The 18821-nt window shown below is 44.3% G+C and overlaps 1 protein-coding gene across 1 annotated transcript in view; it reads left to right on the forward strand.

The window, feature by feature from the left end:
- The window catches only part of LOC133490982 (high affinity cAMP-specific and IBMX-insensitive 3',5'-cyclic phosphodiesterase 8B-like), a 28289-nt gene that overhangs the window by 3279 nt on the left and 6189 nt on the right, over positions 1-18821 (forward strand). The window contains 17 exon segments of the mRNA XM_061801773.1: positions 5649-5991; positions 9699-9755; positions 9887-10077; positions 10393-10452; positions 12131-12188; positions 12273-12361; positions 13019-13097; positions 13341-13466; positions 13540-13628; positions 13725-13779; positions 16119-16170; positions 16877-16954; positions 17061-17137; positions 17213-17249; positions 17252-17376; positions 17778-17823; positions 18685-18814. Coding sequence (XP_061657757.1) covers positions 5677-5991; positions 9699-9755; positions 9887-10077; positions 10393-10452; positions 12131-12188; positions 12273-12361; positions 13019-13097; positions 13341-13466; positions 13540-13628; positions 13725-13779; positions 16119-16170; positions 16877-16954; positions 17061-17137; positions 17213-17249; positions 17252-17376; positions 17778-17823; positions 18685-18814 — 1664 coding nt within the window. The 5' untranslated portion in view covers positions 5649-5676.

Here is an 18821-nt window from a genome sequence, read left to right on the forward strand (position 1 = left end):
GTACCACTCAAAAATGCTAAAAGAAACAATCTGTCTGCTAATCGGTACTTGACTGTGGTCGTTAAAACTTGCACCTGGACGACGGCGACGAAAGTGATTTACAAGGCGTCCCCCCGCGCGCCCCCCCACCACCACCACCCGCGTGACGCGACGGTGACGATAAACGCCGCCGGCAACGTAAAGCGACGCGGCTCAGGTGTCGGCCGTGCAAATTAACTGCCTCAAACGGCGGGTGGGAAGATGCTGAGCGTGAGGCGTTCAAGGACACGCACGTCTGCACAAGTGTCCAGCTGCGTTGTGTTTGTAAAGCCGTACGCGGCGTCAGAGGTGTTTACACAAGTGTACATTTGGTTTGTAACTATTTGTAGGTTTCCTTTGAGATGTTTGCATTCGGTGTAGACGTACCGTACGTCAATTTTGGCAACGCGTATCAGTCGCTCTGATTTGACAGGCGCCGTCGCACTAGCAAATCTGCGCAGTCGAGCGCGAAAAATCACCTGCGTAAAATTTGTTACGAGTAGAAATACATACATTTTGAAAGACGTCGCTTATTTTGTGTAGTCTTCACCATTGTTCCCTCTAAGCTGCGCAACTACGCAATTGCGCACTTGTCGCACACTCTCAGCGCACATGAAAACCGATCCAGCGCAGTGAACCACAGCCCGAGTCCTTTATTTTTTTCGTGGAAGCACACGATCTCTAATGAGCTGTTGCTCAGCCTACTTCTACTTCCTAGTTTACCTGACACCGCCCCCCTCTGCTCTTAAAGGGGTACACTCATAATTACAAACAGAGCACACACAAACTTTATATCTGCGGGCATGACTGGTGGACCACACCCGCAACTTCATATCTGCGGGCATGACTGACCGCACCCGTACATTTTTCAAATGTGCTTGACTGGCGTATGTAAGCTAAATTAAATTGCCTTTGATGTTCACATAAAGTATGTTACCTTTGCCAATTAAATATATTAAAAATAATAATAATAATATAGGTGGAACGGTGGGTCAGCTGGTAAAGTGTTGGCCTCACAGTTCTGAGGACCCGAGTTCAATCCCGTCCCCGCCTGTGTGGAGTTTGCATGTTCTCCCCGTGCCTGCGTGGATTTTCTCCGGGCACTCCGGTTTCCTCCCACATCCCAAAAAACATGCAACATTAATTGGACACTTTAAATTGTCCGTAGGTGTGATTGTGAGTGCGTCTGTTTGTATCTATGTGTGCTGCGATTGGCTGCCGACCACTTCAGGGTGTAACCAGCCTCCTGCCTATTGACAATTGGGATAGGATCCAGCACTCCTCGCGACCCTCGTGAGGATAAGCGGCTAAGTAAATGGCTGGATGGATGGATATTAAAAGGCACGTGACAGCAAGTGCTAAATGCTAACATTTTAAAAAAATGAGATAGTAGTGTCGTTCCATCCCCTCTAAATTTTGTCATTCCCCCTCAATTTGACCTTTATTTACATGAGATTTGTAAATGTTGAAGTGCATTAAAAATTGTCTTTGTTTTTCAAAAGGAACAGTTGAAACACAGTCTTATGATTACACGCGTTCAGTTCATAAACGTCGGTTGTAGATGAAATTGTCTGACGCGTATGGAAAGATTAATATTAGTGTGTAAGGATCATTGTATAAGAAACAGTCTTTGTTTATGAAAAAATACATTTCAAGTTTGCAAGACTGAATTTGCGATTTTTACGGGAACGCACGTCGGGTTTGTAGAAACAACTGAACCAATCAAAACCCAAATTGTATTTAATTTAATAAAATTCGTACAAAGCAAATTTGTTGAAACGCGAAATTGCTTGCAATTTTTACAAAAACGCGTTACATTTGCGACCAAATTTAAAAAAAAAAAAAAAAAATTTCGCCGAAACATGTATAAGATGTTGCGTTACGCTGGTTTCCCAGGAAGGGAAACGTCGGCGTTTTCATGTCGTCCCGGCCGTCAAGCTGGAAAACGCCATCGAAGTAATCGTCCGCCCGATGGAAATTAAGGAGCTAAATTTAGCGAGCGGGCGGACGACGTCGCTGTCACGCCATTTCTGAGAAATAAAAACCGAATTGCCTCCAGAAGATGCCTTCAATGGCCGACGAGATTGCGTCCTCGCTGGCGTCAGCCGCCGCTTTGATGTCGCGTGATCCGTTGCCCGGACGACGGCGACCCGGGCTTTGTGGCGCGTGGCGGGCACCCGGTGTCTCGGTGAATGTTGACGACCTTTCAAAAACTATATCAAAGATTTTTTTTTTTTTTCCCTCACGTCAGACAAAGCTGTAATAAGCATGCCGCGCCACTAGTCGGCGATAAGTAGGGAAATGCAGCACTGAAATGTGGCAAATTTCCTCAGCCAATATGGCTTTGAAATAGAAAGAAAACTGCATTCTTCAGAATCATATTTTATTAAAACACAACAGTGGATTACCATGTTATGCTTTAAGCGTGTTGCTCCTCCTGTAATTTTCACTCTGGCCACAAGGAGGCAGCATGATGCATAAAAACAAAAATATATGGAAATTTGCTAACGAAAGACAAGACCATTGCAACTCAATAATACAGTTATAATAGTACAGTAATCGTACACAATAATACACACAATAATAGTACAGGATTGCCATTTTTACACAGGATAAAAAATACATACGGCTGATTATTATTGTATCCCCTATTTGCATGTGTTGCGCCCCCTTGTGTTTCCACATACAACTCGTTTAAAGGTTTATAATCACTCCGACATTGATGCTAGTTTCTTTAACATGTCAATGGCGTTTTACCTAGGGTTAGCATTAAGCTAGGTATGTATGTATTCCTTTCGGCTTGTCCCGTTAGGGGTCGCCACAGCGTGTCATCGCAGATGAACGCACATATTTGTGGCACAGTTTTTTTATGCCGGAAGCCCTTCCTGACGCGACCCCTCTGCGTTTATCCGAGGAGAGAGCTGGAGCCTATCGTAGCTAACTTCAGGAAAAGGCAGACTACGACCCTGAACTGGTCGCCAGCCAGTCGCAGGGCAGATATCGACACCATCACTGAGCGGGAATGGACCTTTCCGACTGGCGATCTTAAGCTCCGCCCCCTTAGCCACGTCCCACAAGCTTCCAAAATGGCGACTGAGGACCATTTTTTTCGTAACATTAACTTTTCCAAGCGCACGCTACTGACAACCGGCATTGCTCATGGGGCAATACGGCGAGAGGGGCGTGTCAAGACAACGCGGCTATCTGATTGGCTATTATTGTGCGAGTGATTGACAGGTCGGAAAGGTCCGTTGAGCCCATGTTGCCTGCACTAAAGTCGGGCGTGTGTACCACTACACCAAAAGTGACTCCAAGACAAAAATGCCTGTGGTTTAGTTAAATAAACTGTTTAAGCTTCAACTGGGCGTGGCAATAAATGGCTTAAAGCAAGCACGCAGGGCCTCTTTAAAGAAATGCTGTGAAGTAAGTCAACCAAAAAAAAAAAAAAAAAAAAAAGCACACAAGTTGACATAAGTCAAATATGTACGCGCTACTTTTGGGGGCACGTTGTGAGATTGGGGCTCACGGTAATGGTCAAGAAACACTGACATAGACAATTACACCCAAACAGTTGCCGGTGTGCGCATAAGGCGGATTCACTTGAGCCGTGCAGAATCGAGATTTGGGGAAACAAAGGCCGGCTTATGTCACTGCAGGCTAAGCTAGTCGACGACGCTGCCAGCAGAAGAGGCTCAGCGTCGGCTCCCCGTCGACGGCCGTGACGGCGCGTTCGGCGTCTTTCGCCCTCCCGCAGGAGGACACACGGTTACATATTGTGCATGTAAACGGCAAACTTTTGTGTTCAAAAATTATCTTTCTTTTTTTTTTTTTAAAAAATGGGCAATCGCTGATGAGATTAAAAAAAGTTAACATTTATGTATCAACATAATGCATTCTAATTTTAAAATAATGATCATTTTTAAATAATTTTATTTGCAATCATTTCAGCTATCTTTAAACAATTAAAAATGACATTAATATAACAATGCATTCTAATTTTACAGTAATGATCATTTTTAAATAATTTGATTTGCAATCATTTCAGCTATGATTAAACAAAATTGACATTAAAATGCAGTATATTATCATTTAAACATTTATTTGATTAGTTTAAAAAGATTCAATCGATAAAATAAATTAAAATTATTTTAGCAATGTATATTTTTTTACAACATAGCCATTTATTATCTGTTCTAATTAAGTTTTAATATTTAATTTTATTTAATCCAAGATATTTAACATGCAATGTCTATAATTGTCTTTTTTTAAATTTTGGATTAGTTATAATATATCTATTTATTATTATAGTTATAATTGATGCAGTCGTGCTAATTAATCTTCTTTTCCTTTCGGCTTGTCCTGTTAGGATTCACCAGATCTGTACAATTTTTTTGTATTTTTTTAATTGACAAATCAATTATATACATTCTGCAGTATATATTTAATGAGATGAGTTTATAAAACCCAAGTACACAATAAAATATTGATGATGAAAGAAAGTTACAAATAAGTAAATTAATTCTTGTTTTTTAATGTTACAATTACATTTTCATTGATTAATGATTTATTATGATTCCTAAAATAAATAAAATTGTAGCAGTTGTAAATTGTACACCTATTCTTTAAAAATATACTCTTGCCCAGTCCTGTTACAAGTATCAATCCAAAATTTTGAGTCCCAATTTTTCTTCCAAAACAACTCGAACCAGCAGTACATGCATTACATTAACCGGCCGCCAGAGGGCGCTAAATAAATTATTCCACAACGAGGAGAGTCAGGGAGCACTACGTTTAATAAAGGAGACTTTGTGCACCCCCCCCCCCCCCCTTTCACATCTTAAAACCTTTCCTATAAAAGTCTTGATAACATTTATGGGACATGCTTCTGTCAGAATACTCCGCGGATGAATAATAATTTTTTTAAGCATGTCTGGACTGAATAATTTCCTTTTCTTTCTTGGAAAAATCGAGCCGTTTTAGTGGGCAACGCTTATCCCACCATAGGAAAGCACATTTTTAGTCGTGTAGTTGCCCTAACAGTGCGTGTTCCCGTTTTGTTTTGCAAAAGGGGGGTCTGGAACAGATCAATGCCATTTGTAGTCATTTCAATGGGGTAAAATGATTCGATATGCACTGTTGTCGTCTGTGCACAGTCATGGAATAAATTCAACTCATATCTCAAGGCATCACTGTATTATCATCACTATCCTTTTGTTTGTTTTGACTGGTGGCGCGAGAACATTGCAAATGGGGCCAAGTACATCGCCCTGAGGCACCACAGTCATAGTTGTGAATTTCAGTGGCCAGTTTGGGGTTTTATATTTTACAAGTTTTGTTTATTCAACAGGCCAATGATAAAGTGGTGTGCTTATGAGTTTTGGTCATGTGCAGAAATAGGGAGGTGAATATTATGTAATATTGAGAGTGGGTGGGATATTAAAGGGGGGGGGGAGGATAACTAATGTCGCATCAAGTCAGTTCGTCTCGACCAGCTCAACATGTTACAGAAGAAGCGGAGGTCGTGATGCGTTCAAGTGCCGCGCTATACATTTATTGGTCTCGTTAGACGTGTTCACGGACACATCGTTTTTCGGAGAGCAAATATGACATCCAGCTCGCTGCCGTAGCAGAGCAGGGGGACTGCATGCGGCGGGCGTCATGGGCTGCGCACCCAGCATCCACGTCTCGCAGAGCGGCGTCATCTACTGCCGCGACTCGGACGAGTCCAACTCGCCGCACCAGACCACCGCCACCATCTCGCAGGGGGGCGGCGGCGGCGGGGGCGCGCTGCACGGCCTCTTCATCAAAACCGACGCGGCGGACGCCATCCCGTCCGTCATCGCCTACCAGAACCGGCAGCCGAGCTTCAACTCCCGCCGGGAGCGCCGGGACGCGGGCGGAGGACGACGCGGGAGCGGCGGGGCGCAAGTGCTCATCGAGGCCGAGACGCAGACCAGCGACGCCGGCGTCAAGGTAACCGTCAGGCGGAGCGCACGTGAGCAGGCCTCGGTGTTTGTTTATGAGCCGAGGGGGGCACTTGTGTCAGTGTGACGTCACTGACGCGCAGCCTATACTTCAAACATGGACCTGATGATTGTAGGGGAAAAAAAAAAATATTTAATTGCACAGTACACCCTCGTTATATTGCGGTTATTCATTCAGTCCATTGCATTTTTTTTTTGTATTGGCATTATGCATAATTTCTCATGGATTTGGAGAGTATGATTTTTTTTTTTTTTGGGGGGGGGGGAGATGAAGTCCTTCGACCTTAGAACAACTGTTAAAAAAATGTGACCGTGTCACAACTTTATGCAACTATTTATTGATAGCCAAAATCCATTCGGCTCAGTACAAAGTGAAAACATGAACTCAAAATAATATAGAACTTTTTTTTTTTTTAATTTTTTGCATTAATTCTTGTGATTTTTTCGTTTAGTTTTTGCCTTTGGTTGGATTTTACAAAATTCAGCTTTTTGGGGGGGGCTAATGTTCTTGCGCAGAATGACAAAAACAAATCCTGATTCCATGATAAAAATTCACAGCTAAAATGCAATTTTAGTTAGCTAACAGTTACAGCACGGTAGCTAATCAGAATGGCTCACATTATTTTTCTCGATCAAAAAACAAAACAAAAAATAACTTTTTCATGTCCTTTCCTTGCTCCCGAGGCACCAAGTAAACCCAAGCTTTTAAATTTAGTGTTGGAAACCCCAAGAGAGGGAGAGACGGCTGTTTTGCGAGGAAGCAGAACAACAGCAGATGATCGCATCATAACATTCTCTGGGAATATCAGTTTTGAGGAAGCTTTGCGCGGCTTCACGGTGACTTTTCTATGAATTCTATTTTTTGCTCCCCCCTTGGAAGACTTGGGGCTTTTTCTGACCACTTTCCCATTTCGAGTCAGGGCAGGGGCAGCGCTCTGTTCAGGGTTAGATTTCGGAGGTGTTTCACGGGTACGTTTTTAAAGGACAAAGCCAGTGTCTGCCCTCGTTTAAAAATAATATTTACTCACAAAAGCAGCCTCGTCGTGTAAAAGAAGTGCGCTAGTGACACGAAATGACATCCGGGCCCTCAAATTCCATCACTGAGCAGAACTTAGGGTACAGCAAAATGATGCACAAGAAGAAGAACACAGCTACAAGTACTTTGACTGTCCCGAACCAACTCTGCACGGGCGGACACAAATGCAGGACTCCGAGACGAGGACATGATGTTCACTGGGATTTATTATAAACGAAAGTTGCGCACGACAGCACAGTCCATGAAGGCAGGATGCAAAACACAAGAAACAATGTCCGATAACTATGAGTCAACTAAAGAGCATAACCAAAAGCAATCCAAAAATGCGTTGCATGGGTCTCTGCTTGTGTAAACATAGTATCGTGTATTAATGAAAACTAGGGCTGTAAACTGTTTTTTTAAAGGTCCACTGTCATGTAATGCATGATTTTTAGTATGTTGTTAATGGAAAAAAATGGCAGCCGGTATGGACCCATCTATTTTTTCACCACAAAACATGATTTTTACTTATATGGCTTTTTGTAACTCCCGCCATGAAAATCAATCCTCTCGGGGGATTTGCTTTCGAGAAGAAGCAGGAAGTGACATACAGGGCAGTAGCGCTCTAAAGAGGTCTCGTCGGTTTATACTAGTTTTACTTGCTGGAAGATAGCTCGTTGTTCCTTCGCGTTAGCCAAAATGCCGGCTCGTCGCATTGCCGGATATTGCTCGAACACTCGGGAGGATGGATTCGCTCTTCAAACTTTTCCAAAAGACCCGGTTTGTCGTTAAAAATGGATTGCACGACCTTTTTAAACTTTGATAGCTGTCATTAAAGCAGATTAGCACGTCACTTTTCTTCCATTTTGCTTTCAGCCACCTGCTAATTATGCTAGTTATCAACTGTTAATTACGCTAGCTATCACGACACACGCCGAGTCCGCGAAACTGTTTTCCGAGTTTGGTCATGTGACGTATATCCATACGACCATATATCGCCGGTGAAATGCGTGACGGTATCTTTACCGTTAATTTAACCGTTAGCGAGTTAATCCAGTCGCTGCCGTTCTAGAGTTGTCCTGTAGATCTGGGCGGAACACATTTTAAGGCCGCTTACTGTCAAAACAAACCAAAAGGAGACACGGAACACTAATATTATTATGAATTAACAAATCAATAACCCCCCCCTCCCCCCCCAAAAAAAAATGTATAATAAAATTTACAACTAGCTAAACAACATAAAATAAACACTTAAGCCATTAAGCTAAATACTAGCGCTACGCTAACAACTCCGGGGCGAGCGGATCCTGTGCGAATAAGCCAAAAGTTAGCGATGTCACAATTCCAAATCCAGAAATAAACCAGGATGCAACAAAGAAAATAATAATAATAAATTAAATTTAAGAAAAAAAAAAACCAAACTGGCAGCAGATGAACACGAGCTTGTTTTAATAGCTGCGAGTAGCACTGTCACGAGTGCCGTGTGTGCTTGTGGGTTGGCGTATCAGCTGTTGCTTCAGCGGAGTGATCAATGACCCTATTGATTATTTGAGCCCGAGACTTGAAGCCCCCAAACCGCCCCCCCACCCAAACCCCGCCCACCCCCCTCGCCACGACCTTGACAATCTGCCATGGCGTTGATCACGCTCCCCCCCTGCGTCTTATGTGTGAGCGTTATTGTGCGCACAAGTGGTCTGTTTACCCCTCTGGTCCAGTGCGTACGTGTGTCACATGGAGGGGCCGACGCCGCGGGCCCCTCGACTCGAGCCCGCGGATCGGCGAGACGGAGACGGGAGCCGTCGGGAGTTGCTCGACGACGCGCGCGTTGTGGCGAGCGAGCGCCGAACTCGGACCCTGACGCGCTTCCCGTGTGACTCGCTTTATGCATCCGTCCAACCATGTTTACCCACTCCATGATTTTTGTGATGGATCAGGTGGTCAAGCGTTGGCCTCACAGTTTTGAGGACCCGAGTTCGATCCCGGCCCTGCCTGTGTGGAGTTTGCATGTTCTCCCCGTGCCTGCGTGGCTTTTCTCCGGGTACTCCGGTTTCCTCCCACATCCCAAAAACATGCAACATTCATTGGACACACTAAATTGCCCCTAGGTGTGATCGTAAGTGCGGTTGTTTGTCTCTATGTGTCCTGCGATTGGCTGGCGACCAGTTCATGCTGGGATAGACTCGGGCACTCCCCGTCACCCTCATGAGGATAAGCAGCAAAAAATGGATGGATGGATATTGCAAGCATTTTTACGTTACCAAACATCAAGAATAGTTTGGGGGAAAAAAACATTACCCTTGATTTGTGATTCCAAAACTAGTTAAAAATTTCATACATAAACATGATGAGGCGGTTAAAGATTTTTTATTTTATATTCAAAACTCTGTTCATTTTTTTTCTTCACCGGCACCCTCATAAAGAAAATAAAAGCCTTTTATTTGTCATCATTCCAGCCTTGAGTTTGTAATCGAGGCCCCCTGAACTCGGACTCGGGTTCACGTGTACAATATCAGAACCCTCGGGGAAGGGTAGCCGGGCTGTTCTGGTCGGGTCCTGCTTACGTGCGAAGAACCGCGCGTTGCGGGCCGGACTTTGACTTCGAAAGTTTGACGAGTGCACGGCAATTTGCGTTCCGCAGCAATTTACGTTGACTGTCGAATATTTCGTCTCTCTCCCGGCAGGTTTCCTCCACGGAACAATTTGTCGGACCCATGAGAGTGAGCCAGGAACCCATTCAGGTGAGACTACATCGGTGGTCGGGACACTAATGCTCCAACCGGGGCAACGATAATCCGTCTCGAAATCCTGACTTCTCAACGACGGATCAATTCCCTTTATCGGCGTTTCCACCCCGTCGCGTTCTCCGCAGGTTCTGCTGGTGTTCGCCAAAGAGGACGACCAGAGCGACGCCTTCTGGTGGGCGTGCGACCGCGCCGGCTTCAGGTGCAACATCGCCCGCACGCCCGAATCGGCGCTCGAGTGCTTCCTGGACAAGCACCACGAGATCGTGGTGATCGACGGACGCCGCTCACGCGCCTTTGAGGCCGAGGTCGTGTGCCGGTGAGTGGATGCGACGCGTCGGCGCTCTCATCGAAATTCTTAAGCATGCTCACGAGTCGACCCAGAATAAGTCTCAAGTACCCACTTCTAAAAAGACAGACTACCATTTTGTTTTTTTTTTTGAGTATTTCCAGAGCTTTTTCAAAATCAAAATTTCTGTTGGGGACTTTGTCAGATTGCTACCAAATTCGAACCTGGTGTGATAAACAAATATGCTAAATTGTTTAGCGCGCGTCCTGTTTCCTGTCGGCTAGTTACCATTTCTCCCATTTTGAATTTTTTTTCCGCTCTGGTATTTTGGTATTTGTTTTCCAGGATGATCCGTGCCACAAAGCCTTCAGAGAACACCGTTATTCTCTCCGTCGTGCCGCAGAAGTAAGTCAGCCCAGTCAAAACGCGGAGATTCCTTGAGATACGAGTTGAAATTGTTGCATAACGACGCTCATAACAAAAAGCATGAATGCCATTACTGTCATTTCCAGCCTACAAGCCGCTTTCAACCCTGCTATGCGGTGATGTGACTTAATTTGTGCACTTTTTCTAATTGCTGCAAAGGGCCACTAGAGCGAAAATGGTAAGAATGAGACCGGTGGAATATATGTGCCGAGGAAGAGACTTTTACCTAGCGTTAGCGTGTTGCTGCTGTGTTACTGGAGTGTCTCAGTGATATTTACCGGTAAGTTTCATTTTAACCGGCTCTCTTCGCATTAGCGCTAGCTTTAGTGCAGTGCCAGTGTTAGCACTAGCGTTAGCACTGCGCTAGCATTAGCACTAGCGTTAAACACTTTTTCTGTACTGTCTTTCTTTGTAAATATCTCGTGTTTCAATGTTGGCGCTTGGGGCTTTTACACGGCTGCGTCGTATGTACGTACCAAATGGTATTTCCTTTACAAATGTACCCGGTGAGGCTTGGAATTACGGTAGTTCATTCCATCCTCCCCTCCAAAACACAAGACCTTTGCAATCTGTTTGCAATACGCAAAATAGAGCTCTACAATATTATACTTTATAAGATCATGAAAGAATTTACCAATTTGTGCATTGCTGCTCCCGGTTTATTGCGACTCGGCCACCGGGGGCAGTACAACACAGTCATTCAGAAAGAGACGTAGAAGAGTTTCACAACTACTGTAAGTGACTCAGTCAGCTGCAGCAAATTTTGCTCCTTTTTCACCCAGGATAACGAATATATGCGTAGCACACGTAATGCCTAATGACTCTGCCACTTTGAGGCAATCCTTTAGCCAGTCTACGGTGCTTTTGCATTACGCTACGGAGCAGACTTTGCGTGGACCTTTGAAATACAAAACATATTTTATAACTCTGCGATAAGTTGAGTTCACTGCCACCATCTAGCTTTTTTTTATGCTAGCAAGTCAAAGGACAAAAATCTGCCCAATGAGGGTTTGTATCTCGGCTCACTGTTCCACTCGGCGCATCCCCCACGTAATACTCAAGATCTAAAAATAGGGCACAAGTGTAATCGGCCATCAATTTTGCTAAGTTTATTATTTTATTCAAAATGACTCCCTCATGGCCAGTTTTTGTTGAGTGATACTAAATTCAGTTACCAAAACAGGATACACAAAACCTCAAGAACTCGTGCCTGAAAATACACACACACAGTTTCAGGGGTTCTTCAATGGGTGGACTGGTCCCAGAGATTTTGTCCTCTTGCTACCAAATTGAACGCTAGCGGAGAATTATGCGACTATAACTTAATAGAGATATAAATTTCCATTATTGCAACTCTTGTAACTGAAGTCCGCAAGGTCAGAAGCAGTTTTACTTCGGAACTTGAAAAGTGTCATGACCAGATCTACAAACGAGCAAAAAATAGACACAAGAAGTGTGCCGTTTTGGTTTGAAGCGGCCATTTTGGACATTCCCAGAGGTTCTTCAGAGGCAAAGTTTTCAGAGAAATCAAAGTGTTTGAGTTTTTTGTCATCGTACGAGGGGCGACATGGCGCCCAGGTTCCAAAAAACCAGAAAGTGTTCAGCGCTGTCGAATCGCGCGTTGGATTATCGCCTCTCTTTGTGCGTGGCGTCGTAGGCCGCCTGACCAGGACGAACCCTCCGTTCTTCCGCTCCTGTGCGCCGGATTCAGCCGGGTACGTCATCTACCCCCGCCATCAACTCCCCCCCACCCAAAACTACCAAATATACGACACGATCGTCCCGTCCCGCATTTGCAGAGGTTCGTGGAGAACGCCAGCCTGTCGGCGTGCTACAACGAGCTGGTCCAACTCGAGCACGGGGAGGTGCGGTGCCACTTCAAACTCAGGTGAGCGTCTCGGGTGCTAATATTTCAATTTTCTCAACATAAACTACATTTCCCCGATGATGGAAAATCTGAGCGCACGTTAAAATTGTCTGCGGGAGAAAAAATTTATTGCAAGAGAAATAGACACTTGGCAGTCCAGGCCTCCTCCATGTACAGTTCTGAGGTCCCAGGTTCAGTTCCGGTCCCGCCTCTGTGGAATTTGCATGTTCTTCCGGTGCCTGTGTGGGTTTTCTCCGGGTGGGCACTCCAGTTTCCTCCCACATCCCAAAAACATGCAACATGAATTGGACACTCTAAATTGCCCATAGGTGCAATTGTGACCGCAGCTGTTTGTCTCGAAATGCGCCCTGCAATTGGCTGGAAACCAGTTCAGGGCGTGCTCCGCCTCCTGCCCGTTGACAGCTGGAATAGGCTCCAGGAATCCCCGTGACCCTTGCGAGGATAAGCGGCTAAGGAAATGGATGGACTGATAGAAAGCACAGACGACGCAACCGAAATCTTAAATCGTTGAATCCGTTTGAATCTTGGTGGCGCAGGTGAGGATCTGGATTCCCTGCCTCACCTGAGTGCGAGTCCACGATAGCGCACTAGCAATACAAGAGCAGACGCGCATCATTAGTACGTAGTTCCTCACTATGGACTTTCCCGGTCTGGCAGGGCTTGTAACTCGGCCTTCGCGGCTCTGGAGAAGTGCCAGGAAGCTGTGGAGATCACCAGTGAAGACCACGTCGTACAGGTAGGTGGAAAAGACGCAAAATATACCAAAAAAAAAAAAACTAAAGATACTTACGAGTTTTTCAAAACCCGGGCCGTTATCGGGACAATTGTTTGCTTTGAGTTGCAAGCACAAATTTGAGTTAAGAACTGTACGACAAGGAGTGAACGCAACGCAACTCAACTCACTTTGTAACGAGCAAGGCGCATTTTTTGGTCCTTTTGGTACTTATTCCAACACGACTACTTTTCTGATTAAAACCAGTACGTGAACCCCGCCTTTGAACGGATGACGGGCTACCACAAGGGCGAAGTGATCGGCAAGGGGCCGAGCGAGCTCCCGGGGAGCGACGCCTCGGACGCCATCAACACCTGCGTCCGGAAAGGAAAGGTAAAGTCGGGCGCCGGCCCGCCTCGCTCCCGTCGGTCGGAACTTCACCGCGCCGTATCGCCCCCGCCGGCAGGATTGGCAGGGAATTTGCTACGCCGTGAAGAAGTCAGGCGACAACGTGGCCCAACACGTGAATATGACGCCCGTCGTCGGCCAGGGAGGGTGAGTCCAGGCGTTGAGACGGTGCCGGGGGGGAAACGTCTCCCGGAGGGGGAAGGCGGGAATTGCCGACAATTTCCTTCTGGTCGTCCTCGACAGGAAGATCCGACACGTCGTCGCCATCAAGAGGCCGCACGTCGACAACAACAGTCAAGTGGGTCTTGCAAAAATGATTCTATCGATGGGTACTGAGTCAGACTTGGTGATATGATTTTAAAGTAAAATCATCTTTCATTCACGATTTTAAGATTTTTTTTCCTTTCTGGTGACAACGACATTATTTAAAAATAAAAAATATATTTTTTTTCCCTCTTCTGGGCTTCGCTTCATGGACATTTTTTTTCTGAACAGATGATGGGAAAATAAAAAAAATAAAAATAAATCTGAAATGCTAAAAAAAAATTGTCCTGACCAAGAAACTCAAATGTTGCAAAGGCTAACACGGCGCACACCCGCAGATGATTTGTCAAGTAAACGAGTTCGCCCTGCCGAAATTTTAAGGTAACAACGATCGACCGCCGATGTGCTGTGTGGCTTCACTTACCCTGACTTTTAATATATCGATAACATTTTTGTTTTTAATACTGTTCAGTAAACGAATACAAACTCGTGCCTCACCTCCGTTCAGCGGCGTACCCACCACGTCGCTTCGCTCAGCGCGGCTCCTATCCCAAGTACACCACGCTAAGCTACGGCTAAGCGTCGGGATAAGACCCGCGAGGGCTAGCCGCCAGGCCTCGCGGCGATTTATGCAAATCAGGAGCTAGCGTTAGCACTTTCCCCCCAACCTCGTCCACGCGAAAGGTGAGTCAGCCGACTCCTGCTCTCCGGGATCAGGAACCTGGTCGGACTGATCCGATCCGTTCCGTCCCAGTGGAGTTATTTTGGGTGTCCTGGGCAAAAACACTGGTTAAAACTAGCGATACAAGATTAGCATGCGACGTGACGGACAATTTAAGACTGCAGCGGTTTTCTGATGCCAATGTCCATGATAGCGTGAAATGTTTTTCCGCGCCGAGTACCACGCCTGGCCGTGAAACGGGATTTCCATTCCATTGTGTTCTTTAGTCGGCCGTGTTGTGTAAGCAACTCCTAGTTGCTCACATTTGATGTTCCTTCAACAGCAACGATTTGAACACTCGTCTCGTTGTTAGCGAGCTAAGCTAAGGTAGGCTGGGCCGAGAAGCAAGTTTAAGTTGAAGGTTCCACCTGCCCAGCTTCCTCGACGTCCTCACGGTCTTCGTTGTATACGATACGTCGGTTTAGCTCGTCGTGTATGTAGTACCGTTTGATGTTTTCCTCCTCAGCAAAGATTTGATGACAGATGCGTCTTGTTGTTAGCGAGCTAGGCTAAGCTAGGCCAAGCAGCTTCAACGCGAACGATTTGGGTACTAAGATTGCACAGATGATGATTTTAGTCAACTGACGTCGTCAAAAGCGGCGTCGCACGTCGAGGATTCGCAACATTCGGTCCAAATTCAGCAAGATTTATCGAACTACGATCGGACGGACCGGAGACTCCGCGTTTAGCTGCCACCAGTCCGGGAACCAGAAATATCACGGGTAGAACATTTGAGTTTTACGATACTGTCATGAGCAAGGCTGGCCTGGGCACCGTTAAGTTGGTCCCTGGTTTTTGCCAGTTCGTTGAGAATGCTTTCCCGCATCCAGGGTTGCTCCGACCCCGCGCCATTATAGTCAAGTCGCGCTTTTGGTTACGCTCTTTAGTTGACTCATAGTTATCGGACATTGTTTCTTGTGTTCTGGATCCTGCCTTCTTGGACTGTGCTGTCGTGCACAACTTTCGTTGATAATAAAAACCCAGTTAACATCATGTCCTCGCCGTGGAGTCCCGCATTTGGGTGTGCACCGTTGGTTCGTGACAAATACTTTTGTCTTTTAGTAATTGTTTAACTTCACAAATCGAACAAAAACCTCCAAATAGAGTAGATGTATGGAATATATGAGCAATGAACTTAATGGCAAAGCATTATTCGTGCATTACGCCCTTTATCGCTAAATCATATTTCATCGACGCCATTATTTTCTTTGCCATAAAGTGATAGTTTGAGAATTAAAAAAAACAAACTCAAATGGCTTTCTCTGATGTCTTTAAGTACGGAATAGGACGTGGTGTATGCCTACAAATGTTCATCCAGTGAGGTCGGTGGGTCGCGATAAAAAAATGAGCACCAAAAAGGAAAAAAAAAAACGACTAAAGAATTATGTACGCTACTGATTATTGGCTTGAATTGAGTTAGAGGGCTATCTAGTGGACAAAATGAGCAATTGCTTTTTTTTTTTTGGCATTTGTTAAGCGAATTATGATTTTTTATTTTTATTTTTTAAATGGGCTAATGTTGACCCCACTAGTCTTGCCAGCGCATGCGATGTATTAACTCATAATCATGAAGCAATTCTTTGACTCTCTCTCTCTCTCTCTCTCGATGTATCTTTGAAATAATTCTTGTTTTTTAATATTTTCGGTGTCAGGTGCACAAGTACAACAAGGAGGACCGCTGTGGTGTTGAGTATTCTCACTCAGGTAATTTATTTTTTGTTGTTGTTGTGAGATGGGCGTTATTTTATTTTATTTTAATTTCGCCTTCAAGCTTCTGGTGTGTTAGCATCAGTAGTTTGGATATAGCGACGTTAAATCAAAGCTTTTCCCATGTTATTAATCGTTAATTACCATATTTTGAGCTTTATTCGTGACTTTTGTCTCTTAGCAAAGAAGCGTTTGAACCCATTGATAATACAGTACATAACTATAGAGCACAGGTGTCAAACTCAAGGCCCGGGGGCCAGATCCGGCCCGCCATATGGATTTATGTGGCCCGCGTAGGCAAATCGTGCGCGTCAACTTCCGCGATTTTTGTCAAAATTTCAAATCGCCACCTCATAAGTGACAACGTTGAGATATTGCGAGCATTTTTGTGTTACCAAACATGAGGAATCGTTGAAAAAAAAAAGTGATTTCTGATTCCAAAACTAGTTCATAAATTGCATGTGTAAATATAATGAGGCGATGACAAATTATGATTGTTTCATAATCACAACGGGCCTGTGAGGGAATCCACAACGACAAAAATTAGTTTGACACCCCTGCTCTAGAGTGTTCCCCCCACCTCATGATTAGCAATTAGCATCGTGTGTTAATTTCATAATTATTCAGATACATTTTTATTAATTTTTTTGTTTTTTTTTTTGTTTGTTTTTTTTTTTACCGCCGCCCACCTTGTTATTTTAAGACTGCCACTCTCTGCTCCACCGCGACAGGAGGAAAGACTCCGTGGACACGAGATCGCTCAGCTCCCGAAGCAGCGACGGTGAGGATGCTTTATGACGCCACCGTTAATATTTATATGATCTCGTAGAATGTTAAAAGTCTCTTCTGAACTCTCCGCCCCGCGTCGTCGCCTTGTTCACCCCCAGCCGCCAGTTTGCAAAACCGAAGACACTCCTCCGTCGCCAGGATTCACTCCATGACCATTGAGGCTCCCATCACCAAGGTTTTGGTTTTTTTTTGGGGGGGTGGGGGTTTTGGTCTCGCCCTGTGAGACCACGTTTGTGTCCTCCTGAGACAGGTCATCAACATCATCAACGCGGCCCAGGAGAGCAGCCCCTGACGGTGGCCGAAGCCCTGGAACGCGTCCTGGAGATCCTGAGGACAGCCGAGCTCTACTCGCCGCAGCTGGCGTCCAAGGACGACGACCCCCACGCCAGCGACCTGGTTGGCGGGCTCATGAACGTAAGTCGCGCGAGACATATTTAAGATTTGTGTGTTAACGATTGACTGTTTTTTTGTTTGTTTTCACCATCTCATCTATTAAAAAAAGTGTGAACTCATCATATTTACACATGAAATTTATGAACTGGTTTTGGAATCAGAACTCAAGGACAATCTTTTTTTTCCTTCTAAACTATTGTTGACGTTTAGTAGCGCAGAAATGCAAGCAATATGTCAACGATTTGAAATTCTGGTACAGATTTTAACAACAATCTCGGAAGTTGATACACATGATTTGCCTTCGCGGGCCACATAATCTCTTGGGGCGGGGCCACATCTGGCCCCCAGGCCTTGAGTTTGACACCGGTACCATAATCTAAAATCTTGACAACTAAATTAGTTTGTTTTATTTCCTTTCGCAGGACGGGCTGCGGCGGGTATCTGGCAACGAATATGGATTTTCCAAAAGTAAGTCATCTTCCAAAGACTTAATTAAAAAAAAAAAAAAATGCATTTTAATGTACATACGTTTATGTTATCGAGTTTTCAAAGGACTTTTAGTTACTATTTATTTTATCTGTGTTGTTTAGTTTTAGTCTTTAATGTTTTTATATTAAGCTTCAAAAGACAATTGATGAATTGGGACACATGGAGACATATTAATGGCTGCAATCCATACTATTTATGATCAATAATTATATTTTCATCACTGTTTCATGATTATCCTTGTAATTTTTTAAGTTAACTATTCATTGGTGTTATGTGTGTATACATTATTTTATGTTGTTGTTTGATTGTATTTCAATTTCTAGATTTAAATAACTTATAGATAATATTTATTATAATGTGTTTGTTGTTGTACTCTATGCATTTATTAATGTGCTCAAAATTTTAAAGGATCTTTATTATATTGTTTGTATTGTTTATTTTTAGAATTTTATATTTTTACGTTATTTTGAATGTATTATCACATTACTATTTTTGAAGTGTTGTGTTATTCTGTATTTCAAAATTATTCGTCTTGTAGGTATTATTCTTACATTATTTTATATGCATTATTATTTGCTTATATTTGTTCGCATTTTTTTTACGACACATTCACATTTTTCATTTCATCAAATAAATTTATTGTATGCTTCTTCTTCTTTTTTTTTGTTTTTTTTAATGTTTTTGCTCTTTTTTTTTGCGATTGATGTTATTCCTTTAGCAATTTTTAACCTTCATTGCCAATTATTTTCATTTTTAGTGATCCTTATTTTATTTCCTCCTTCATTTTTTTCCGACCGCAGGCCGGGAGGCGGGGCCTGACGAGTTTGTGTTGTCTTGCAGACGCGAGCCAGAGCCAGCTGGCCGTCCCGACCGCGCTGAGCGACGTCCCGCAGTCCATCGCCGACATGCTCGACGACGAGGAACGCTGGGAGTTCAACATCCTCGACCTGGAGGCCGCCACGCACAAGAGGTGCCAC

Source organism: Syngnathoides biaculeatus, chromosome 17 (genome assembly GCF_019802595.1).
Source record: "Syngnathoides biaculeatus isolate LvHL_M chromosome 17, ASM1980259v1, whole genome shotgun sequence".
NCBI classification, from domain to species: domain Eukaryota; kingdom Metazoa; phylum Chordata; class Actinopteri; order Syngnathiformes; family Syngnathidae; genus Syngnathoides; species Syngnathoides biaculeatus.